Below are 24,542 nucleotides of genomic sequence, written 5' to 3' on the forward strand. Positions count from 1 at the left end.
CTTCAGTGGGGCCTTCTGTCTGCTTATCAGGATGAATGGGCCAGACCATTGCGTTGAATTAGCCCTGAGCAGCGCACGGGGCCGCATATCTCCCCGTTGGGAAATGGTCAGAGAAACTCTGCTCGATCTAAAACCTCATTCTGGATCGGACGGAAAGTTGGGCAATTGCGGATCCATTACAACCGTCGCCCTTGGGGACGCTCATAGCACCGAATCAGGTATAATTCCAGGATCGGAGCCGGGACCTAAAGCTTGATATTAGCAGGAACTGAGGATCATGATCGACAAACATACTGTAAATAGAGAGAATCTTAGACATATCCCGTACGTAGCATATGATGCCGGAGTGGCCCTGTCTCATGGCTCAGGTAGTGCAAGAACCTCGTCGCGGAAGCTCTCCTTGAGACATTTCTTCGCATTGATTGAGTAAGCCAATATGCGAACACCCCCGTAACGAGCGAGTCATTTCACCAGGGAGGGGAAGTGATCCATCATGGGGTGGGTAGGAGAGTTCTCAGGAGAAGCATTTTCTCACGAGGACTTTCGGTCCAGACGATCATATCCACATCATCAGCACCTAGTCTCGAAGTAGTTGATGGTGAAGGTAGCGTAGATTTCCTCGGAGATTAGGGACAGAAGAATCCAGGTTGTCGATCTTACCCGTACACCCGGATCGGTCTTCTCTTCACGGGTCATAGCATTGATGATATGAGAGGCAAAAGACCATGATCATGTGAGAGTTCTTATCTCAAGCTTTCTAGGCCTTGTCATGTCCGTCAAAGCTTCCTCTTTTCTTTCGTCTCCCATGGCGCCATGAAACGATAAGGTCGGAGTAGTCCAAGCGCGTTCCTGAAAAAAGGGAGGATGGAGATCCACCAGCAGGCATTTTTACTGGCCTCTTTTTAAGGTTTTGCGGCCGGGTTGTTGTCCCCCTTCCGTTTTCGGTTTGTTCCAGCCAGCATCCCCGCCTGCGCTCACATACTACCTAGTATGTACTGTATGTATGGTACGGATTCCCGTGCAATATAATTCCTGAGTAGATGGAGCGAAATAGGCAGCACCCCAAGGGTGCGAAATAACCGAGTTTGATGCCATACACCGGATGGTGACAATTAACTTCACTACGAGAGATTTAAATGCCTTGGGAGAAGCATGATTCTACCGGGTCTCCCGTCAACTCTAAGCATGCAGCGAGATCTGAAAAACACCTCATGGGCCGGATAAAGCCGTCTTCGGTAATTCGGATGGCCATGCGGTATGACATCTTTCCTTCCTTGAGTTTCATCCATCCTCGATTTGCTTCTCCGCTCACTTTTGCGAGGGCTTCGTAGGTGGCTAGCAGGGGTCGGAGGACACAAGCGAATGGCGGGACTTGGTGTACTAGATTTCTCCGCAACGAAGCTTAGAAGCGTGCAGGGAAAGAGGTGGGAGTGAACCACCATTCGTGAATAGGGGAGAATCTTTAAGAGTTCAGCCACAAATGATCGCATGGTAGAGGATGTGAATGTCTGAGTGGTTCTGTTCAGCAGATCCGATGGGAGGGGGAGGCGAGGAAGATGGAACTCGACAACTGGAAAAGGCCCAAGCCACCCCAGATGACGTCGAGGCAACCACTGCACCGCACCGCATCTAACCCCTGCGCGCGGCTGGCTTGTATCGGGTTTAGCGGATAGTCTTGAATCTCCCCCCTTCCCCTCCTGCTCTTCCAACCCACTCAATTTCCCCATGACATCTTAACTTCTCTTCTTTTCAACTTTCTCATCCCCCACCCTATTGCTACTTTCTTGGCTACTTCCCCAAGATTTATATCTCCACTACTTACCTTGGTGGTTTGTTTCCTTTTCATCTGCATCTAATTTCCTCCTCTTCTTCGTCCAAAAAATGAGCTCCAAGGATCCACATAGCGGCGTTCCCGCCTCGAGCAAAGGCTCGTGGACAAGTTTCCTTAAGGTATGAAGAAGACACTACGCAGCTATCTGCTATCTCCGTCGTATGCCGCTTCATTTTTCCGCCCTTGCCATCGAGACACTTTGTCAGAAACCAGTGACATCTCTAACCGATTGATTTCCGATTGTAGTCGATCGCTTCCTTCAATGGAGACCTTTCCTCCCTGACCGCACCCCCTTTCATCCTCTCCTCCACCTCCTTGACTGAATATTCCGCCTACTGGGCCGAACACCCTGCTCTGTTCGTGGCTCCTGCCAAAGAAGCTGATCCCGAAAAGAGAGCATTGGCTGTCCTTAAGTGGTTCCTCAGCACCCTCCACCAACAATACTGCAGCCGCAGTGAGAAGCTCGGCAGTGAGAAGAAGCCTCTCAACCCCTTCCTTGGAGAGCTGTTCCTGGGCAAGTGGGACTCGGATGCAGAGATTGGTGAGACCAGCCTGATCAGTGAGCAGGTCAGGTATGTAGCCATGTCTCCCAATTCTTTCTAAGCTATGTTGACCATCCACAGCCATCACCCCCCTGCCACTGCCTACGCCATCCGAAACGAGAAGCACGGTGTCGAAGTAAGCTACCAAACATTTACATCAATTCCCTAGTTACAAGTTCTAATTAGCGTCCTCCAGCTCCAAGGATACAACGCCCAGAAGGCATCCTTCTCCAGCACCATCCAGATCAAGCAAATCGGCCACGCTCTTCTGACTCTCACTCCCCCCGGGTTCGACAAGAACGATGCCTCCCAGCAGGAGAAATATCTCATCACTCTTCCCGCCCTGCACATCGAATCATTGATCTACGGTACGCCGTTCGTCGAGCTTGAGAAGACAACCCGCATCGCCAGCAGCACGGGTTACATTGCCAAGATCGACTACTCTGGCAAGGGTTGGTTGAGCGGCAAGAAGAACACCTTCAGTGCCATTCTCTATAAGGAGAGCGAGGGTGAGAAGAAGCCCCTGTACACCATTGACGGTCAGTGGTCGGACTCGTTCGTCATCAAGGATTCCAGGAAGCACGAGGTGGATAGATTCTCAGTCAAGGAAACGCAGACCACCCCCTTGACCTTGGCACCACTTGACCAGCAAGACCTCTACGAGAGCCGGCGAGCCTGGCGAGATGTGGCGGCGGGCATTGAGCGGGGCGATATGGACGCTGTGTCCGTGTCTAAGTCCAAGATTGAGAATGCCCAGCGTGAGCTGCGCAAGGTTGAGAAGTCGGAGGGTCGTGAGTGGGAGCGTCGGTTCTTCAAGCGTGTCAACGAGAGCGAAGATGAAGCTTTCCAGCAGCTTGGCCCCAAGCTCGGCCTTACCTCTCTGGAGAGTGACAAGACAGGCGGTGTCTGGCGGTTTGACTCGGCCAAGGCAACCGACGCCAAGCCACCTTACCATGCAACTGGAGGCGAGGGCCTGGGTGTCACTGCATAAAGAGGATACTCATTGCGAAGCTAATGGCTAGTTCTCCCTTGGTCTGCGTGGTCGGATAGGGTGGTGGAATTAGCAGGGATGATTACCATCATAGATTGCATTCTCTTTCTATTTCTCTTCGTTTTCTCTTTCCTTCCTTGCTCTGTTTTGGGGGATTTGGTATCTGTATATAGAACAACAGCGAGAACTGGATATTTCCTAGACCAAGCCGACAGATTACTCTTCCGCTTCTGGTTCGCGGGCACGTCGACCTTTTGAAGGACAGGCCTTCGTCAGAAAATGAATTGAATCCTGACATCCAGTTAACATCCAGTCGGTCACAACAGTGGTCCGAGCGATTATTGTTACCTGATTTTCCAGACTATTGATAAGTAATGCAGGCGAATTTCATGAAGCAAATCGACTCGTATAGCGAGTAAAGCTCTGTTCTCGCTAACAATTCTAAGAGAGAAACAATGAGAAACAGACTCATAACACCGAAACCAAGAAACAGATCATTACCCATAATAATAGCACCACCGCACCTCAGGAGGCCTATACTATCCTTTCTTCATCCATCTCCACTTCATACCCCGACTTCTCCTCCACAAGTTTCCCGGGGAACCCCACGGCCCAAATGACCATCACGGACCACATCAAGACACTGTCAAAGACATACAGCGTCCACTCATGCGTCAGAATATACCCATGCATTCCCATGGCGTACTCGATGACACGAAAGATCGACCGGACCAAAATCAGCGCACTGACCGCATACAGCATATACATCAAGCGATCCAACGGGCGGCCGTACTGGCCCAGCCGGATCTGTTGCTGGTTATGCTGCTGCTGCGCCTTAACACGCCGGTGGAACACCAGCGCCACGACGATGAAGAACGAGAACATGATCACCTGGATCAGCAAGCCGACCACGGTGATCGCCTTGGCCGTCGTCTGGCCTGTCGACCGTACCATCAGGCCCACGCCGCTCCCCTGCACGATGAACGAGAGGATGTCACTGGCGACGAACAGCTTGGTGAGGTACTTGGGCGGGATGAGCGAGACATTTCTGGCCTTGGGCTCGGTGGCGGCCGTGAGTCGCCGGGGCAGACTGCGAATGATGCGGCCTAGGGTCATGTAGACGGTTGCGGCGAACAGGACGGGGCCCAGCAGGATGAGCACGCTTTGGATCGCGTAGAGGCCGATCGAGGCCGTGTTGGAGTAGTTCAGGATCCGCACGATGTAGCCGACGATCTCGACTGTTGTGGGAGAAGCGTGTAAGCAACGGTTGTCATCGGGGGTTGTTGGATTGTATGGGATATGAGAGGGGGAACTTACATATACCGCCGATGCTGAAGGAGATGTTGTACCATGCTCGAGTTTGGAAGAGCTTGAAGAACAGATAACAGGTTACCAGTCCAAACAGAACGGCGAAGATCGCGGCCGCTGGAATAGAAGGCAGGTATGTCCAGAGGTAATAGCCTCCTTCTAAGGGTTTGAGTTGTGCCATACTGTGGGAGGGACCCGATGCACACCCGGCTAACTATAGCGATCGGCTAGATTTGGTACGTCTGAGTGATTGGGATGATAGAATCGGCGCATTCTGGCTCTTTGGCCGGTCATTGTGATATACTTATAGGGAGCTGAACCCCCGCAAAAGCATTGCTGTTAGTTTGAGCGCAAGTGGAAATTTCTGAGGGTTGAATACGCGTATAGAAAGGATGATAGAGTGGTTCGTCGGCCATGGAGCCTGGAGGAGACGGTTGGCTACCGATCATATTACCCGATCTAGTCTAAAATGATAGAGATGGTCTGTGCATACGCGTATTGCTCAAATAGGCAGGTCCCTGAAATGACCTCGGACTCGGGATGCCCGTGCACAATCGCATCTTATTCTTTGCTCAGCTCAGCATCAAATTTCCTCGTCTGCTCGTCCTTGGGTCTAGGTCTCTACCTGATTTTCTGATGTGATAAAAATAGACCGCCTGCATCTTCGTAGGTTCATTTCGGCTGCTGCCTGAGCCTCAACTTTTAAGCTTATCGGCAGACGTCGCCGGGTCCGATAGTTCACCGTTGTTGGCCCACGACCCTTCCCCCCCCCCAACTGCCCACCCTTCCAAACATCCCCAGAGGAGATACTGCATAGACGAACTGTATATTCTGGATGATGTAAAGTTGCGTCGGAAACATGACAGTCATGCCGCGTAGGACACACCGAAAATCGCGTAATGGCTGTCTCGAATGTAAAAGACGTCATATCAAAGTGAGTCTGAGTCTACACAGAAACATTCCACGGACATGCACATCGGCTAAACGCTGCTCATCTAGTGCGACGAGAAACATCCGCAATGCGGCAACTGCCGCAGCTCGGAACGTGTCTGCGAATACGCAGATCGGTTCAGGAGCAGCACGACCAGATCCGAACGAAGTAATGCCTCGACTCCGACCAACGCCTGGCCAAGTCCCGGGGTTGGTCCCTCGACACCACAGCCTCCTGGTGAGCAGCCTGCAGTAGAGCCGGTGACAACAACATGCTCTGAGGATCAGCCCGTCAACATGGTTCACGCCGAACTCCTCTTCAATCTCGTCACGGAGACGATTCCCTCCCTCGGCGACACCGCCTTCTTCGGGGGCCTGTCCCCGGACCTCATGCGCGTCGGGATATCGACCCCTTATCTGATCAATGAACTGCTGGCCCTCAGCGCTCTGCACTCTAGTATAGTCCGGCCCGCTGAGCGCGAGCGGTACCGCCGCCACGCCGCCCAGCTCCAGACCCACGCGCTGGAGATCTTAGGGCAGGAGCGCCGGGACGTCACGCAGGAGACCTGTGTCCCGTTATTTATCTTCTCGTCCACGCTCGGCCTGCATATGCTCTGCGACACCGTGATCTACCGGGAGAAGTCCAGCTTCGATGCCTTCCTCGACCAATTCGTGCACTATCTCAAACTGCACCGGGGCGTGCGGGCCATCACCTCGGAGGCGTGGGAGGCGTTGCGCGGGTCGATACTGCAGCCAATGCTCCAGTACGGGCAGGAGAAGTTCGCGTGGGATGCGGACCTGGGGCCCGAGTGCCAGCGGATCATGGATCTGATCGAGGCGGCACGACTGGGCGAGAAGACGACCGCGGTCTATCGGCAGGCGGTGCGTGCGTTACAGGTCTCAATCCATGCGACGGGGGTGAAGGACGCTGATCCGGGGGTCAAGTTCATCGGCGGGATCACTGGGTGGCCCGTCATTGTGGAGGTGGAGTACATCGAGATGTTGGAGCTGCGCCGCCCAGAGGCACTGGTCATTTTGGCGTCCTACGGTGTGCTTCTGCATCAGGCGCGGCATGTATGGGCGTTTGGCGATGGGGGTCGATTCTTGATTGAGACCATTCAGGCGCATCTGGGTTCCCAGTGGGAGACATGGCTGGAGTGGCCGAGTAAGGTACTAAGGGAGTCTCAGGGGTGAAAAGTACGATTTCTGCATTGTATATATGTCTAGTTGTGGTACGGGTTTTGTGAGGTGTAGATATACCCCTTCTATGGTTGACGGCGGACCACGAGGGAACATGTCCCTCTTTTCGTTCGTGTTCATTTTTGATCGGCGGGATTCATTGGGTAGACCTGAGGTGGAAAGAAGGTACGTAGACTAGTCGCCAGCGTAGTCTGTGATAAAGTGATGACAAAAAAACAAACACAAAAAAGAAAGTGGCGCTGCCCGGAATCGAACCGGGGCTGGCACGGCCACAACGTGACGTCATACCACTAGACCACAGCACCTATTGTTGTGGTAATGGCATCGCTTTTGTGTAATATAATCTAAAAACATATTTTAGACCAAGAACTCAACCTTCCCCAATATAGGTGATCAATCGAAAAAAATAGCCATTATATACATCTATTGAGTCCATTCCCTGATCGGACGGCTGGGCTCCTCTTATTGAATCGGTATTTTCACTTGCCCCGACCCCAGTCCCACCCAGGCTACTGCCGCATCCAGAGCACTTAGGTCAGCTGTCCGGGTTCCACGGTGCTCTTGACCATAGTATATATCACGGCCACTGGGAGTCATCCGAACCACTTGCTACGTCAGCCAGGGCGCTAATCACTTCCTACACTCGCGGAGTCATATGAAGAGTAGAAATAATATTATCGCTATACAGCCGGAAACTAACCAAAGATCCCCAAAGAGACCAGGAGTGAGTTGTGACGGGCTGGTACCTGCTCGCCCAAAGTCAAAACCACTAGCCTAGCAATACCTCATCTCGTCTGCACCGACTACTGCATAGCACCCACCACCGACCTCGACCTCAAATGTACCAGCGGTGTAACGATAGAGAACGAGAGAGACCTTGGCCCATAAGCCCCCTGAACCCCGTCCTAAGTATAGATACGAACACTCACAAAATGTGCAAAGTGAAGCACTACATCTCAACCAGTGACCCAACCACCACAAAAACCAGAACAAGTGACTACCGGGAAGGAAAGACAACGGCAAGAAGGTAGAAGAAGTGATGAGAGCAAAGTGTACCTACAAGTACCCCCCTTCCCTCCCCCAATATCCCTACATTTGATCTAGAGAGGCAAAGCCCCAACATGCGAACAGGGAGACCAAGATTGTGTCACTGAGAGAAAAGATAATGCTTGATGACTTTCAATCAATTGGTGCCTACTGAATAGATGCCGACACGAAATCAATATGAAGTGCGCGTTCATATGGGTCGATTGCGCGATCTCCCGTGTGATGCCAAGTGCGGTGCGGATTGGCATTCTGCGACGTCTGGAAGAAAGTAAGGCACACTAGACAAAACGGGGGATATAGATAAGACGCTAGAAACCAAACAGGACGACACAAGGAGATGGCTGATGGCCACGAGGAGAGAAAGAGAGAGGCGAGGGAGAGGAAAACGTAGCGGAGGCCGAGAAGCCATGAAGCTCTTCATATAAGGGAGGGCGAGAGTGAGCAAACAAGCAAGCCAATGTGAATCTGAGGTCCGGGATACACTTTCAATGGTGTCAAGCTGCTGAGTGGATAGACCTCGGATGGTACGGCCTGCAGGATAACCGTGCATCAATAGTACAGACCGTAAGCGTACGACAACCCTCCACCTACAAGACCCCGGTGGGCACATCTCATATAAACTTGACATATGAAACTCTTTTTGATCGAAGCAAAGCTCGCTGTTTCCGTTGTACCATAATGCACATATATGTGTTACCCGTCATTGCCCACATTGCCCATTTACTTCATACATCAGATCAAATCCCCGGTGACAAACGCCGTCCCATTTCGATTCATTGCATTCTCGAAACCCCATCCTGTGTCCTAATCCAGCCAAATTGCATAAATGATGTCCCAGCCAAACCCCAAGAAAGAAGTAGTACAGGAAGCGAAAAAGTATGCAAAGTCGACAAGAGCAAGAGCTTAAGCGGGAAAGGTTTTTTTTCGTAGGCCAGACACCGAGTTGAATGTAGAGGGGTAAAAAAAAAGGAAATTCGCGAGGGAAACCACCAAGAGTCAGTTGAAGGACATCGGCAGATGTCGGGGACCATGAGAGGAGAAAAGAGCAAAGCATCAGAAACACAGAGAGCAAACGTTTTTTTTCCATTCAGTACATCGTGAGTGCAACCCCGCGGGGGAAATCAACCAAAGAAGCAACCAGCCAAGCTCTCGTGGAGAGTACAGATTACACACGTGAGGAGAACATAAAAAGGGAAATGTGTTAACAGGTGGCATATCAGATGAGATATTTTCCTTACCGGGGTTTGCCGTACCCCAAGATTAATGGCAAAGAAAATAAAAAGCAAAGGGAAAAACAAGGAAAGAGCCAATGAAGATTTGATCACCAGTTAAGATGTAACGCCATAATCCCTTAGTGACCGTAATTGCCTCCCCAGCCTCCACGTGTGTTGCCATAATAGTTAGCGAAGCCTGCGCCACCGTAATTACCATAGCCAGTGGGTTGGTGGTGGGTCTGAGAACCGGCCGCCTGGTGACCGCCGAGACCACCCAAGCCGCCGCCGTACTGGGGGTTCAGGTGGGGGTAGCCACCAAAGCCCTGCTGACCCTGCTGACCCTGCAGCGGGGGAAGGCCGCTCTGGGCCTGAGGCTGACCCGGGGCGCTGTTCGTGGCAGAACCGGGGCGGTTAGCCTGCGCAAGAGAGGGGCTGGGTCCAGCCGCCTTAGGAGTATCGAAGCTCTTTGTCTCCTCGGACGTCACAGGAGGCTGTTGGGTGATCGGCTGGTTCTGGCCGAAGCTGCCCTGGGATCGACCAAAGACGTCCGACATACCGGTTCCGAAAGCAGTTGAGCCTGCCGCAGCGGACTGCTGGCTCTCCGATGGCTGGGCAGATCCAGTACGACCGTAGACCGAGTCACGGCCAGGGATGGTTTGATTGAAAGAAGCCGCCGTGGCGGGGGAGGAGGTGTGATCATAAGAGAAGGCGTGGGGTTGACCGTACATTCCACCCTTGCCACCATAGGGGCCATACTGGCTTCCGTAGCCGTACTGGTTGCTGTGGGGCATGTAGTGGTCGTCGTATCTGCGAGCATCATCGTACATCGGACGGTTTCTGCCGTACTGGTTCATTCCACTCATGTACGAAGCATAGTGAGGGTTCGAGTAGTAGGGATATCCGTATCCGTAGTTATGGGCACCCTGGCCTGGCATGTGCTGAGCCGTAGGTGTCTGAGTAGCGCCCGGAAGGGTTGGGTTGGGGGTGGTGTGACCGCTGTTGGGGGCCTCGACATGACCGTAGCGGCTGGGGGGTTGGGTGGTGGGGATGTGCGGCTGCACTTCGGCGCCAGAAACCCCAAATCCTGCTCTCTGGGCAGCCACAGTGGCATCCTGAGACTGGCCGTAGGAGCCGTAGTAGTTGTAAGGAAGACGCTGGTCAACGGCATAGAATGGCGAGTACTCGCTGCCGGTGGTGGCAGTTGGCTGAATAGGAGCTTGGTTGGCGAATGGCTCCTGAACTTGAGGTTGGGGCTGCGAAACCTGCTGGGTGAAGGGATCATAGGGCTTGTGGGCATCGGTGTAGCGAGAGAAGTCGGCAAACGAGTTGTCGGCAGCAGACACCTGGGGCACGGGAGGAAGTCCCGGAGCCGGGCGGGCAACTGCAGGGGTTTCGGTAGGAGCCTGGGCCTGGGTGGAAGGAGGCAAAGAGGCGCGAGGAGCGACGGGAGAATGTTGAGGAGGTTGAGCACGGGTTTCCGCATCTTCCCTGTTCTCATCAATATCAACGTCAACAGCATCGCCATTCAATCCCATGCTGCCAAATTGGACCGCCGCGCGGTCCACGGCGTGGTTGCCTGGCATAACCACGGCCTCCTGCTGTTCCATAACACGACGTTGGGTGCCTGGAGTGCGAGTGCTGTGCTTCAGAGCACTACTGGGGTGGATGCTGGCCGGAACACGTGTAGGGGTTGCAGCAACCGGAGCATTGGCAGTAGACTCAAGAGTGCTGCCCACAGTGCTAGCTGCGGTCGCGGTCGGGGCGGGAGGAGAGACGTCGGGGATCTGGGCGAGGTTGTTCCTGGTCAGATCGTCCTTGGGAGCGGGCACTTCGGGTGCAGGAGGGCTGACGGTGGTTGGTTCTTCGGTAGGCAGAGTCTGAGGGATGACAGGCTCGGGAGCTTTCTGTGCAGGCACTGGAACTGGGAGAGGAACAGGGACAGGAACAGGAGCCTGAGCGGGAACCGGTGCAGGCACAGGAGCTGGTGCAGGAGCCGAAACAGGAGCAGGAGCCGGCGCAGGAGTAGGCTCGGCTGGTTTCTGCTCCTCCACTGGTGCGGCGGCAGGCTTCTCGGGGGCTTGAGCAGGAGCGGGAGCAACAGGCTTCTTCGGCTGGGGAGGGGGCGTGGGTTTAGCAAACAAACTAGCCCATCCCGTCTTCGCTCCTCCGGGGACCACACTGGGCTTAGGAACGTCCTGGGCATTGTCTTTCGGGGCATCGGCGGGTTCGGAGGTTGCTGCAGGTTCAGCATCGACAGTGTTCTCCGTCTTGGTGTTTGCGGTGGGCTCGGGAGCAGCAGTAGCAGGGATATCGGTCACGTTGGTAGCGACAGCTGGCTTCTCAGTGCGGGCGCCATTAGTGTGAACACCAGCCCTGCCACCGCGACCACCACGGCCCCGATCTCCACGAGCACGGCCCCGGCCTTCAAACCCACCGCGTCCACGGCCCCCGCGGACAGAGGGGATGACTGACTCGGTCGGGGTGCTCTGTACCTCCTTGGGCTTAGGACGGCTGCGGTCTGTGGTCTTCTTCTTTACCTCACCCCACTGAGAGACATTGCCTAGGTAGAGACACGAACCAATGTCAGTGGCTGACCGAAAGCGAGTAGCGAGGCATTAGAATACGGGGAAAAGAGCAGACCTTCACTGATGCGATCAATTGCTGCCTCCAGGTCACCATCAGCATCTTCGAGAGCGAAGATGAGATCCTCATCGGTCCAATCGCTGAACAATTCCTTCAGCATGGGCAGGGTGTCGGAGTACTTCTTCTTCATCTGGCCGATTTCTCCTTCATCTTCGAATGTGGCGGGTGCGCCCTCTGAGTTGTCTGCCTTTGTGGATCTGCTACCACCGCGACCACCTCTGGAGCTATAGCCGCCACGACCGCCACGGGCAGATACTCTGCCACGAGAGGCAGAAGGCCTTGATTGAATTTCAGACATATCGTGTAGTTGTTATTTGTGAATCTCCCGTATCGAGAGATGGTAAAGGGAGGAAGAAAGAGAATGGAGAGTGACCCAAGGTAGTCGAAGGGGAGAAAACAAGGTGCGGCTAGTGGGAAGAAAAAGCGGGTAAAAGGTCGTAATTTAGTGTACGGTAGCAATGATGGAGATGCAGCCTCACGAGAGAGGTCAGCAGCACCCAAGAACCACTAAGAAGGCACACAAGGGCCAATAGAGTCGGGGAGTTCTTGAGAGATTTGATGAAGGGGAGAAGTTTAGAAAAGGAAAAAGAAAAAGAATACGAGAGGCTGGAGAACAAAGTTGACACACACCAAAGGAAATAAATTCTTTGGAAGAGAAAGAGAAGAGAGAGAGAAAGAGAGGGAAAAATAGGTGGGCAAAGTTGAAGGGGGAAAGAGTACAGGTAGGTTGGTAGGTAGGAGGTGCAGAAAGTTTAGCTTAGCAGATCGAGTTCATGGAATTGGATGGGGGTGGGAGTGTGAGTGAGTGAGTATTGGACTGCTGAGGGCGGAAGACAAGACGAAACAGGGCCAGAACAGTAAGATGACAGTACATGCAGATCCGTCGGGCGCAGCTCGGCAAGATACAGCTTTATCAGTGGCTGATGATCTTACTATACCTTCTCCATACTGTACGACGTAATTCCTTACCGTACCTATCAGCAGCCCTGCTGTAATGATGAATTATGTCGGGGTAAGCTTGTCACTATGTAAACTACCTAGCCTACTTCTTGTGAATTTCGTCATCCACTATAGTGAAGTTACTCGAGTACTCGTACTTGGTAACTAAGGTGGGGGCATTATTGACAACTACAATTCATTTGATTGACAATTTCTGAGACAACTCAATCCGTCTTACATTGATCCGAGGCATGAATATCATCCTTCTTTAGCTCGATGGCCTATTGGTGCTACATCTCAGCCATGATACCTCAGTACTACCTGTACATTTCTTTCTGTAATCTTACACCATCGGTCCTTGGGGCGAATTGCGTGGTGAGGTGGCAGCAGCCCTCGCTCACCGCCCGTCAGTTTGGGTCGAATGATCGTTTGCCATGAGTAACCGCCCATATGATCGGTGCCTCATTTTGACTAGCCCATAATATGTCATGTTGGCCCATCGTCAACGCATCTCCTCGGCCGTTCTGGGTCTAAGCATAGAACACTGCTGCTGACTCTTGTCCGTTGCGTCGTTTTTCACCAAACTTGCTTAATCGAGTCACAAATTCTTCTCCAGTCAGCCGTCATTACGCCATGAAAGGCACGCCAAGTTTAAATTACGCTCCCTGGCTTAAGAACCTTCATCCCCCATTGCCCCGGACTCCTCGGCAGTCGCAACAACTCCTCAATGCCCTTACATCCTCCTTTCGGCGTCAACTCGATCGCGAGTATCCTGCCGCCCGTACCCCTACTCTCGATAGAGATGAAGTCTCTGAGGACCATCCGCCGAAGAATCCCGAGTCCTCCAGCTATGCGACGGACAAACATCTCCAATCAATCTTAGACAATCCGCTGTTCCGAGTACAACCCCGCAAGGAGGTCAGGGTCAAGGACCCGAGTCAGGACGCCAGACTGGCAAAAGAACCCATGGTGGTATTCGAAGAGTTGGCCGCCGCAGGCAATGTCACTTCCTCTGCTTTGAGCAATTGTCTGGTATCTCAGTTACTCCTACTGAGTGGCAAGAAGTCGGGCGATGACTTTGTTAAGGCAATGAGGGATTCCAGGACTGCATCAAGAATTGCCAGCTGGTGGTCTGCCTCCGACCCGCAGTCCAGACGATTGTTGTTCCTGCCGCAAATAACACCTCTCATTACCAAATTTCTGGTTGCTGAAAATATGCAAAACGTAGCTTCAACTTGGTTAAAGTTGCTAGCACAGCATGACGCCCTTGGAGGTGAAACGTTCCGGCTCAAGAAGAAAGACGCGCGGATCTGGTTCGGTGGGCTTCTGAATGACCTCGTGCTTGCTGAGGCTCGGTACGGGGGTGGAATAGAGTCCGCAATGCGACTGTACGTTTCCGCCGGTAGCATCACTACTCTTGATCAGACTTCGATAATAGACGACGAGTTCTGGAAGGCAACCCTTCTTTCTGCTGGGGGCCATCTCGGCCAACAAATCATACAGAATGAACCGGAACATGCCGGTGGCGTGGAGTCAAACCTCTATGAGAACTATGTACACATCATCAACACCGTGGCTGCCAATTCGTTGCTTCATGCCTGTGTGTGTATGCATCATCCCACGCAGCCGGATGGTAGACCCTACGTTCTCTATGTTCAAGCGCTCCCACAGGATCGGACCGCATCATGGTCCAAGGTGAGACGGGAGCATTTCATGCGTGCTGGCTTCACAGCCCTTCGCATCCTGCTTGATCAAAATAGGACTGTGCATGCTACGTGGCTGGCAAAGTATATGCAGAAGACGATATCACAGCATCTCGACCCCGAGGAAGTACAATCAGCTCAATTTGAGTTGGCACGCCTCGAGCCCGCTTGATGGCTTTCTGCACAAAAAAGCTAGACACGCTGTCCGAGGAGAACTCGCACGTCTTGCGCCGATGCAAACACATGGGTGCAAGGATAAGCTGGTAGTAATTTCGGCTTTCGATAATAGATCATGAGGATCCATTCGACTACATCTATTTCACTACGTCCTTGCTCCCGATCATTCGAAATCAGCACACCTACTCCGTTCATCAATGGCTCAGCCCTTTGAGAGAGCAAACCAATCCTAGTTCTGCTTTGTCTATGGAGAGTGCGCTGCATCAGTCTCGTGCAGCTAACTACTGAATACTACCTAGTCGTTATCGACCACCAAGGCTTATTAATCTTCCGTGATCCAAGCCGCTGAATCATGTTCATTGGTTCCCCCAACTCTTTCGATCGGACATGTGCTGATGATGAGCTCCTCAGCTCAAGTTCTAGGCCCAGTCACCTTCAGAGCCTCGGAATGCGGGCAACCGAGATTGAGTTTCCGTGTGGAACGGGGAAGCGCCGCTTATTGTTCCGGCAAATGTCACCGTGCAACCTCACCTCTCTCCCTGATCTATTGAGTATCAATCGCAATATTCTTTCTCTGCCTACAGTCGATCCTTTCCCATCTTTCAGATCAGATTATTCTGCATATCTTGGGTACTATATCAGGTAGGCCCATCATTACCACACCTCAGCTGTTTCCTTGTCGCACGCTTAGCTATGGTTTCCGAACGGACCATCAGCTCCAACACTTCTACGCCTTATGGTATGCCTGCATATTCGCAGCTGGGCTGTGGGTCTCTGTTTGATATTACGGCGATTGTGTTCACTCAAATTGACCAATATCTGCTCCTGCATTGACGTCATTACTGCAGAATCGACCAGGACTGTGGAAGCTGGTGCAAAAGAAACCCTCCGTCAACGATGCCCCACCCCTAGCGAACCGCAATGGAACCTTTAAGGAGGTTATGAATGAGAGGCAGTGTAACGACGAAAGTAAATCCGGTGCACATGGAAAAGCTGGCGATGGGATGAACTTCTCCAGAGAAACGCAACAAAGTGATCAGACTACTACAACTCCAACAGCATCGGCTGAAAAGCTGAGCGATGCGAGACAATCCGAGCTGCGGAGCACTGGTGCAAAGTTTGAAAAGCGTGAACATGCATCAAGCTCGACGCAAGCTGATACTATGAAATCAAGCTCCGAGCATGCACCAGAGCATACGTCCAAGAAACAGAAGACGAAGGAACAGCATGTCGCTGTCAAGGACGCACTGTCGGCTCCTTCGGTTACAAAATCGAGTCAGCCTGCTAACGAGCCTAAGATCTCAGCAGGTCGGCTTAAAAGAGAAAGGACGCGCCGAACAGGGACATTCCCACGGATGGCATTGGCAGCCGAACGCGGAGTCGTACCAAGATTGCTTCTTAATCAAACCTACCACTATCAGGAACTGATCTTGCGGTCAAAAGGGAAAGTCTTCTTTAGTTACACGGCGATGATCGTGCTGGACATTGACCAGTCTTGATTCTGCTACTTTTGTTCCTGCGTGAAATTCTGTGCCCAAAGTGTATGTGGACATGGTCAATGTTAAGCAATAATCAACCTTAACAGAGTATGCGATCGGCTAAGGTGTCGTTTCCAACACCATAATCATTGCGCTAGATCATTAAACAGCATCCATATTCAGGTAGCAATGATCCTTGGTCGTTCCATTAGAAGGCATCATTGCTACACTACTTTCGCAAACTGCATATCCAATACTCAAGTATCGGCATTTCATACCGTACGTTGTCCCGGCTCGGCGCAAGTGGGTGCAGGGTGACTACGGAGTACACTTGTCATCATAACAGAGCTGATTTGCTAGACTAGATGCACAAAGCCCCATTATAACACTATTGGGGTCATTGGATCAGGCCCATCGAATTCAGTCCAATGATAGCGTGTTTCATCTGCTAATCGCCGACATCGGCTCGATCGTCGCTGAGTCACATCCCGGAACGGAACAACACTCTTCGACCCCGCCATCACCGTAGGGGGCAAGTGTGTGTCATAGGCCTGGTAGCTATAAACTTATTTTCTTTTGCTGGAAAGTCTAGAAATTAATCCTTAACTCCTTAACGTCAATTGCGTGCAACTCCCAAGAACAAATAAAAAAATCATCATGCCGTCCAACAAGATCTGGCTGCGCGCTGAAACCAAGCCCGCTGAGGCTCGTTCCGCCTGTAAGTACAACGTTATCCTGCAGTTAGACTCAATTGGCGAAAGCTGCACTCGATTTACTTTCATATGCGTCGTCACCTCATACTAATCTTGTATAGTGACTCCCACCACTTGCAAGGCTCTCATCGACGCCGGGTATGAGGTGACTGTTGAGCGCTCTACTCAGCGCATCTTCGATGGTAAGTTTAACTCACGTACTTGTAATGAACTTTGGGGGACTCAATCTCTAATCTATCACGTGCTCTTTCAGATGAGGAATTTGCCAAGGTATGCGAGTCTGATTACACGGTTCTCATTGCGACGCGAATCTCACACCTGTCTGGTAAAGGTCGGAGCGCCTCTTGTCGAGGAGGGTTCATGGGTCAAGGATGCTCCTAAGGACGCCTACGTCCTGGGTCTCAAGGAGCTGCCTGAAGATGATTTCCCTCTTGAGCACGTTCACATCTCTTTCGCACACTGCTACAAGCAGCAGGGTGGTTGGGAGAAGGTTTTGAGCCGGTGGCCCCGGGGTGGTGGTGTCCTGCTGGACCTCGAGTTCCTCCAGGATGAATCCGGACGCAGAGTAGCTGGTATGACTCATGACAAACTCCGTGGTTATTGCAGCTGACTGATAGTGTTGTGTGACAGCTTTTGGATGGTCTGCTGGTTATGCTGGTGAGTACATCTATGGATGGAATTCGCCCCGGGCTTCATAACTGATATATCTATACAGGTTCCGCTTTGGCCGTCAAGAACTGGGCCTGGCAATTGACTCACCCTGAGGGCGAGCCCCTGCCTGGAGAGGAACCCTATGCCAACCAGGATCTTCTGATCAAGTCTGTCAAGGAGTCTTTGGAAGCTGGAAAGAAGCAGTCCGGCCGCTCCCCTAAGGTGCTTGTGATTGGAGCTGTGAGTATTGACCTCGGTTTGGTACACAAAGGAGACATCTAACAAAATATAGCTTGGTCGTTGTGGTAACGGCGCTGTGCAGCTGGCTAAGGATGTTGGTATCCCTGAGTCTGACATCATCCAGTGGGATATGGCGGAAACCAAGAAGGGTATGCTGCACTTGAACACAATCCTTGATCATCTACTAACGTCCCAATAGGTGGTCCTTTCAAGGAAATCATTGAAGACGCAGACATCTTCGTCAACTGCATTTACCTATCTTCTCCTATCCCTCCGTTAGTCCTTCCATGTATCCACAAACTACCTTTCTTCTGAAGGCTAATGTTGAATCTAGCTTCGTTACACCTGAAACTCTCGCCACGCCCAACCGCCGCTTGTCAGTCATCTGCGACGTGAGCGCTGATACGTAAGTTTGATTCTCGCCTGTCTCATTAAAAGGCTCCAGCTAACATAAGTATTGCAAAGCACGAACCCCCACAACCCTATCCCCGTGTACGACATCACAACTACCTTTGACAAGCCTACGGTACCTGTCACCCTGCCGGCTGGCACGCAGGGTCCTCCCTTGAGTGTGATCAGTATCGACCACCTGCCATCTCTCCTGCCCCGCGAGAGTTCCGAGCAATTCAGCCAGGCTCTGCTTCCCAGCTTGCTCCAGCTTAAGGACCGGGAGAATGCCCGCGTCTGGAAGCAGGCCGAGGATCTCTTCCAGGAGAAGGTCGCTACCTTGCCTGAATCCTTCCGCGCGTAGATATACCTTGGTGTGAATTTTTGCCGACTTTTCTTTTCAAAGTCATTCTGTATACCTGTTGTGATGCCTTTGCTGGACTTTATTACGGTTGTTTTGCATGTCATGGATTGTCGTCTGGTTTACGTCATGCCATAAAATTAGACAGGTCTAAAAGCAATTTAAACCACTTGCTCTTTTTTGAATATTTTGATTCTAGAACCATCTTACTGTGCCATATTAAAGGGAGACGCTTGCTCGGCACTGGATGTTACATGGAGACCGGGTGGCCTGAGGCTAGAATTCAGTTGGACCTGCCGATTCAGGGGTCAAACAACACCATCACTTCAATTCCCAAGCCTCTGTCCATGGAGTCAAGCCGCATGCACCAGATATTCTCAATTTTACATTTTTTGAAGGGGAAAGGGTGAATGATTGATTCGCTTATAAGTTCAAAGAACCCGTCTAATAGGAATCTTGACCGTACAGTGGAAGCAGCAAGGGATCTGCACATTATCAGCAGACGTTCTTCCTTCAAAGGCTTTCGCCTTGTCCAGCCGGCTAGGGGGCTACATAACCTATTAATTTGCCTCACATTCAATACTGCTCTCACCACTGACGAGCCAGAATTTAAGGGGCGATGGGCTCTGGATACCATTTGTGGGGAAATCAGATTGCGTCGGGCAACATTGGGGGTCCACGAGAAATACGGGGCGCTCGGCGCTGAAGAACCTCCGAGATAACCCAGCAAGAGGATCAATGCTTTATTGCTTTTGCCGCCTCCTGCCTGCACCGGGACAACCTGCATTGCAGCATTTGTACTGAGATGAGCATACCGAACGACTACTTGTACTATTATGCAGTGTAGTCAATTGATTACAGTGCACTAGACTCGGCCTGGGTGAGATTGTCACTCTGATTGTCGCCCCCCTCCCCCCCTCGCCCTAAACCTTACCCCATTTTCTCTCCACATCCCTCGGTCTATGGGGGGCAAGACAGCTGACGATTAGTATCCCACTAGAACTGCCGAGAAGCGAACGTACTCCATCCTCGAGCCCCCCGAACAGTGCCAGCCCGCTTGTACATATATGTGCCTAGTTGGAAGGTCGAAGGAAAACTCAATAAGACTCGTCTTGGCGTGACAATCCGTCTGCCTGTGTTCACTCGATTGTCCACCCTCCGTGGCTCATCTGTCCCATGGAGCGGCCATAGCATCGACCTCGATAGTCTGCACATATATCGCAATCCGGTCTGACCGAACCTGTGCCCAGTCCACCTCACTCAAAAGAGTGATGCAGGAGAAGTCAACCACAGTCGCCGCATATGCGGCTGGGGCGTCTCTTGCGGCCGTCGCCCTGTTCTACGTTTTCGGACCCAATTACACGATCGATGGAGATGAGTCAAGCGACAGCGGTCGCAAGAAGAGTATCGTTGGGTTGTCGAATCCTGCCAATGACTGCTTCATCAATTCCGTGCTGCAGGCCCTTGCCGGCCTCGGGGAGCTGCGAGTTTACCTGATCAGAGAACTGCATCGACGGGAGTTGGATGGTCCCGAGATCTACAGTCTCCTCCCACCATTAGGCGGGATCCCACGCGATGGGAAACCGGACAAAATACGAGAATTGCAGCAAGGGACCATCACTAGGGCGCTCAAGGAGATGCTGGATCGCCTGAACGAGCGTCCGATATACAAGAAAACGATATCTGCGCGACCATTCATTCAGTCGCTTGAGTACGCTTACCGGACACGAATTAGCCGGAGTCAACAAGACGCGCAGGAATTCCTCCAAATTGTAGCCGAGAGGCTCTGTGACGAATACCACGCAGGGGTCAAGGCCCGACTGCGAGCGAAAGGCATAGGCGAGCCTAACCAGGTAGCTGACTCGGATAATGAGCTTCCAGCGAAAAGCCCAACGGACATCGAAGTGCGCATCGATGACGGATCCCCAAATGGTCTCCCAGCAATTATCGACACTAAGCTCAAGGAGATTGAGAATGAACACAGCTTTCCTTTCGAGGGGAAGCTCGAGTCTCAAATCGAATGCCAATCTTGTCATTACAAATACAAGCCGAACCAGACATTGTTCGTCAATTTGACGCTGCAGGTTCCTCAGAAGAGCTCAACTACACTCAGCGCCTGTTTCGATGGTCTACTCAAGACCGAGTATATCGATGACTTCAAGTGTGACCGGTGCCGACTGCAGCATGCTTTAGATATCAAAAAGCATGATCTGACCAGGGCCCGCTCGGGTGAGGAGAGAAGAACACTCGAGGTGGAGATTGAGCGCATACAGACCGCCATCTCCACAGATCCCGAAGGTAGCTTAGAAGGGGTCAGTCTGCCCCCTTCAGAGCTTGCTCCAAAGCGAAAGATCGCACGACATATGCGGATCGTCGCATTCCCCAAGATTATTGCCATTCATCTTTCCCGCTCCATCTTTGATCAGAGCAGCTCATCCAAGAATGCTGCGAAGGTGTCTTTCCCTGAACGTCTTCCTTTAGGCGGTATCTTGAGTCAGAAATGGTACCGACTGCTGGCGATTGTCAGCCACAAGGGTAGTCATAACAGTGGGCACTACGAGTCTTTCCGCCGTAATCATCTTTATGCCCCCTTTTCGACCCCCGATGCATTCAGCTCCTATGCGCAGAGTCGAGCAACCAGTGAGAATCCTTCTGAGGCACCCAGTCCAAGGCTCGGAGCTCGTCAGTCTTCCGGGCTTGAGCCCTCTGCGCTCAGTATTTCGACACCTTCAGAACCACCGAGTCACTCGTCGCAATCTTCCCCAGCTCCTTCCCGCTCCACCTCAAGCAAGGAGTCTAAAGCATCGTTCCAAACGAACACCCCCTTATCGCCGACTACTCGTCCTACTACATCGAGCTCGAGGCTTTCTTTCCAGAGCAACCGTTCTCGCTCAACAACATCTAAGCAGAACCTGTCGCCTGTTTCTGATCCACTCAGTCCAGCGAATGATGGTGGACGCTGGAGCAAGACCTTCTCGAGAACGTCTCTCACCAGTGATCAAGGCACGCAGCTAACAACACATACGGCAGAGACCTCAGTAGCTTCCAGCTTCCGGCACCGCCGTCGTCGCAAGCAAAATGATAGATGGTGGCGCATCTCAGACGAGAAGGTCAAGGAATGTAAAACATCAGATGTTCTGGGCATGCAGAAAGAGGTATATCTCTTGTTCTATGAGCTGGAAAGGCCAGATACTAGTGCATAGCTTGGGTGCAACGAAGATACATAGAGAATAAAGGTCTCGCAGGTGTACATACTGGACATATCCATAGAAAGATGGATACCAGTTTGGAATAGTAGTACCACAAGGGGTGATGGTCATAACTCTTACCGGGTACATGATCTATTGGACCAGAGCTCATAACGAGAGTACATAGTACTTCTTGATGTCTCAATAATAACCCATTGAATGGCCTTGTAGTATCTGTTTTGGAAAGACTCACTCACGTCCCCCAGAGTCAAACAATTACTTAGTCATCCATACCGCGACCGCATTCCGCTCACTTACAACATATGATTGGCGCCGGCGGGCATGGCAGCTTGCCCTGCTTTAAGGCGGGTGGATCCGAGAATTCAAGTCCTGGACCTACCGGGTAAAGTGCATGGAAGGTTGTCGGGAAGTCCAGGTCTTGTTGTGATTATTTATTATTATCTTTTTTTAATAATAATAGTAATTGTGGTTTGACCTGTTCCAGTCAGGCAACACTAACACAACACACCCCCATCGCTAACTAACTTGCTTCCCACTTCCTCCCGTCCATCACATAACGTTCGGAGAGCACACATAACTTACCTACATTAGCGAAATTCAAACCCTGAAGCAGGTCGCTACAAAATACACAACTGCGCTCAAATATCATCCCTGACGTTTTGCATTAGTTTAGAAAGAAGAACAAGCAGAACTTTCTCTTCCTTTTTCTCTTTTCTCAACTTACCATGCCTCCCAAACGCGCGACCCGCGGAGCCGCCGCCTCCACCGACGGTCGCAAAGCGACAGCCACATCCTCCAAAGCTACCGCCCCTACGAAAACCCAGAAGAAGACAGAGTCCAAAGCACCTACTAAGGCGGTGGCGGCTGCTTCTACAACTACTACTGCGCCTGCCAGCCGGAAACGAAAGGCTGCTGAGTCTGACGATGAGGCTTCCGCTCCAGTTGCGCGCGTCCAGAAGAAACAGAAGGAAGGTGAGTGAGAACAAAACATCCCTCAGGTCATCAAACATTATTATCGCGCGCGCGCGCACACGCCTTCGCGCGGATGATTGTCGCTGGCCCCGATCATCCTAGCTGACAGGAGGGCCCTTTCCTTGGCTTTGTGTTCATAATAGAAGCGCCTGCTCCGATCATCAACCACCCTCCCACAAAACGACTAGACGTCTACGTCTTCGGAACGAATTGCTACGGTGAGCTCGGTCTTGGAGACGCGACCAAGAAATCGGAAATCCCGGGCCCCGTCCTCAACCCCAAGCTCGCCGCAGACACCGTCGGTGTTGTCTACTTGGCTGTGGGAGGTGTCCATTCGGCTGCTCTGACGCATGATAACAAGATTCTCACCTGGGGTGTCAACGATGAGGGAACCCTCGGGCGTGATACCAAGGAAGAGAAGAAGGAGGTCGACGAGACCAACGGCGTTAACGGGGATGACAAGGAGGACAAGTCGGATTCCGATTCGGACGATGACGAGGTCGACTTGAACATGAAGGAGGCCACTCCCATGGCGGTGGACTCAGCTCATTTCCCCAAGGGCACTGTCTTCACGCAACTGGCAGCCACTGACAGCGCAACGTTTGCTCTCACCCAGGAAGGAAAGGTTTATGGTTGGGGTACTTTCAGAGTAGGTTCTCCTTCGAAGTCTCTTGGGGAAAATCAGTACAACTTGCATTTTTCCGTACTTACAATTACCTAGGGAAGCAACGGTGTCATCGGATTTTCCCCTGACACCAAGTTCCAGCGCACGCCGATCCTGATTCCCGGACTCGAGAAAGTGACCGAACTTGCTGCCGGTGCACAACATCTCATGGCGCTCACTTCCAGCGGCCAAGTCTTCACCTGGGGATGCGAGGAACAGAACCAGCTGGGACGGAGAATCTCCGGCCGCTTGCACGGCAAGTTGGAGAGTCTCGTTCCCGGTAAGTGTGCCTTGCCCTCAGGAGTTGTGAGTATCGGCACCGGCTCGTACCACTCCTTCGCTGTCCGCAAAAACGGCCATGTGCACGCTTGGGGCTCGAACAACTTTGGACAGACTGCTGTTCCTATGAGTGCGGGTCAGAGTGATGCTGTGGTTCTCTACCCAACTGAGGTCAAGTCCTTCCGCGAGTTTAACAAGATCGTCAGCATCTGTGGTGGAAAGGACCACAGCATCGCCGTTACGGAAGATGGCAAGTGCCTGACCTGGGGTCGCGTCGACAACAAGGCCCTTGGTCTGGCGCTGGCAGATATGCCTGCGGATGATCTGGTGCACGATGAGCATGACCGGCCTCGTATCCTGACCAAGGCCACGCCGTTGGTCGATATCAAGGATGAGCACATCGTCTTCGCCACTGCCTCCAGTGATCATTCTTTCGCTATCACCAAGGATGGTAAGGCGTACAGCTGGGGCTTCAACGTTCAACGCCAGGCCGGACACCGTGAGCTTGACGAAGTCGAGCGACCAACTCTTCTCCAGAACAAGCATGTCAACGGCAAGAAGCTGGTCGGTGCCTCGGCCGGTGGACAGTTCAGTATGCTAGTTGGCGAAGCCTCGCCGCAGCAGGTGAACGGCGAGCAGGCATGAAAGTAGTAGCTATGTAAATTTGGCGGGTGTTCATGTTATCGTTTTCTAGACGGACTGGCTTTTGAAGAGCTTGTATTACTAACAATGTGATGTCGCGATAATGGGAATCTTTTTTATTTCAGTTTGAAAACAATCTGATCTTGCTGAGCATCGTTGCTTCTCTGGTTTTTTTCTTCGTCTTAAGCATACATGTCTTCTGTAGCCTCGAGAGTGTACATCCTCGCTATGCTGCTCTAGTACCTGATCACCCCAAGCCCAGGTCCATAGATAGAGAAGCCGTTCCTCGGGAGTCGGCAGTCTCCCCGACTTATGGCTAAACCCGGGGCCGTCGAGGTGATTCTCCACTCCCGTCTGGCCCTTTATTTGCTTATTTCTCCGTATATCGCTGGTTTCGAGCAGATCAGCTGGACTGGGGTAA

The 24,542-nt window shown here is 52.1% G+C and overlaps 7 protein-coding genes and 1 non-coding gene across 8 annotated transcripts; 5 read left to right on the top strand and 3 right to left on the bottom strand.

Moving 5' to 3' along the window:
* The first annotated feature begins 1,784 nt into the window (after positions 1-1,784).
* On the top strand, positions 1,785-3,759 carry ASPACDRAFT_74646 (OSBP family protein). The gene is made up of 4 exons (XM_020204263.1): positions 1,785-1,950; positions 2,078-2,403; positions 2,455-2,509; positions 2,570-3,759. The coding sequence occupies exons 1-4, from the start codon at positions 1,882-1,884 to the stop codon at positions 3,362-3,364; spliced, it is 1,245 nt and encodes a 414-aa protein (XP_020061462.1). The 5' UTR covers positions 1,785-1,881; the 3' UTR covers positions 3,365-3,759.
* Positions 3,760-3,898: 139 nt separating this feature from the next.
* Positions 3,899-4,853, bottom strand: ASPACDRAFT_49384 (RTA1 domain-containing protein; the record flags this gene model as incomplete). The annotated part of the gene is made up of 2 exons (XM_020202240.1): positions 3,899-4,602; positions 4,682-4,853. The coding sequence occupies 2 exons, from the start codon at positions 4,851-4,853 to the stop codon at positions 3,899-3,901; spliced, it is 876 nt and encodes a 291-aa protein (XP_020061463.1).
* Positions 4,854-5,540: 687 nt separating this feature from the next.
* On the top strand, positions 5,541-6,796 carry ASPACDRAFT_49385 (uncharacterized protein; the record flags this gene model as incomplete). The annotated part of the gene is made up of 2 exons (XM_020202241.1): positions 5,541-5,606; positions 5,672-6,796. 2 exons carry the CDS (start codon positions 5,541-5,543, stop codon positions 6,794-6,796), a joined length of 1,191 nt encoding a protein of 396 aa, XP_020061464.1.
* A 240-nt stretch (positions 6,797-7,036) lies between these two features.
* ASPACDRAFT_t23 lies at positions 7,037-7,107 on the bottom strand. Its single transcript has one exon. It is a non-coding gene; the product is annotated as a tRNA-His (tRNA).
* Positions 7,108-9,200: 2,093 nt separating this feature from the next.
* On the bottom strand, positions 9,201-12,004 carry ASPACDRAFT_38696 (putative RNAPII degradation factor Def1; the record flags this gene model as incomplete). Its single annotated transcript, XM_020200488.1, has 2 exons — positions 9,201-11,623; positions 11,704-12,004. 2 exons carry the CDS (start codon positions 12,002-12,004, stop codon positions 9,201-9,203), a joined length of 2,724 nt encoding a protein of 907 aa, XP_020061465.1.
* A 1,274-nt stretch (positions 12,005-13,278) lies between these two features.
* ASPACDRAFT_38697 (uncharacterized protein) lies at positions 13,279-14,520 on the top strand (the record flags this gene model as incomplete). The annotated part of the gene is made up of 1 exon (XM_020200489.1): positions 13,279-14,520. One exon carries the CDS (start codon positions 13,279-13,281, stop codon positions 14,518-14,520), a length of 1,242 nt encoding a protein of 413 aa, XP_020061466.1.
* Positions 14,521-16,660: 2,140 nt separating this feature from the next.
* On the top strand, positions 16,661-21,558 carry ASPACDRAFT_49386 (bifunctional saccharopine dehydrogenase/ubiquitin carboxyl-terminal hydrolase; the record flags this gene model as incomplete). Its single annotated transcript, XM_020202242.1, has 11 exons — positions 16,661-16,721; positions 16,818-16,898; positions 16,970-16,986; positions 17,048-17,288; positions 17,347-17,373; positions 17,432-17,607; positions 17,660-17,756; positions 17,807-17,886; positions 17,925-18,013; positions 18,073-18,354; positions 19,623-21,558. The coding sequence occupies 11 exons, from the start codon at positions 16,661-16,663 to the stop codon at positions 21,556-21,558; spliced, it is 3,087 nt and encodes a 1,028-aa protein (XP_020061467.1).
* Positions 21,559-22,130: 572 nt separating this feature from the next.
* On the top strand, positions 22,131-24,273 carry ASPACDRAFT_74652 (RCC1 domain-containing protein). Its single transcript, XM_020204264.1, has 3 exons — positions 22,131-22,536; positions 22,680-23,185; positions 23,258-24,273. The coding sequence occupies exons 1-3, from the start codon at positions 22,290-22,292 to the stop codon at positions 24,122-24,124; spliced, it is 1,620 nt and encodes a 539-aa protein (XP_020061468.1). The 5' UTR covers positions 22,131-22,289; the 3' UTR covers positions 24,125-24,273.
* Positions 24,274-24,542: the final 269 nt, after the last annotated feature.

Source organism: Aspergillus aculeatus (genome assembly GCF_001890905.1).
Source record: "Aspergillus aculeatus ATCC 16872 unplaced genomic scaffold ASPACscaffold_1, whole genome shotgun sequence".
NCBI classification, from domain to species: Eukaryota; Fungi; Ascomycota; class Eurotiomycetes; order Eurotiales; family Aspergillaceae; genus Aspergillus; species Aspergillus aculeatus.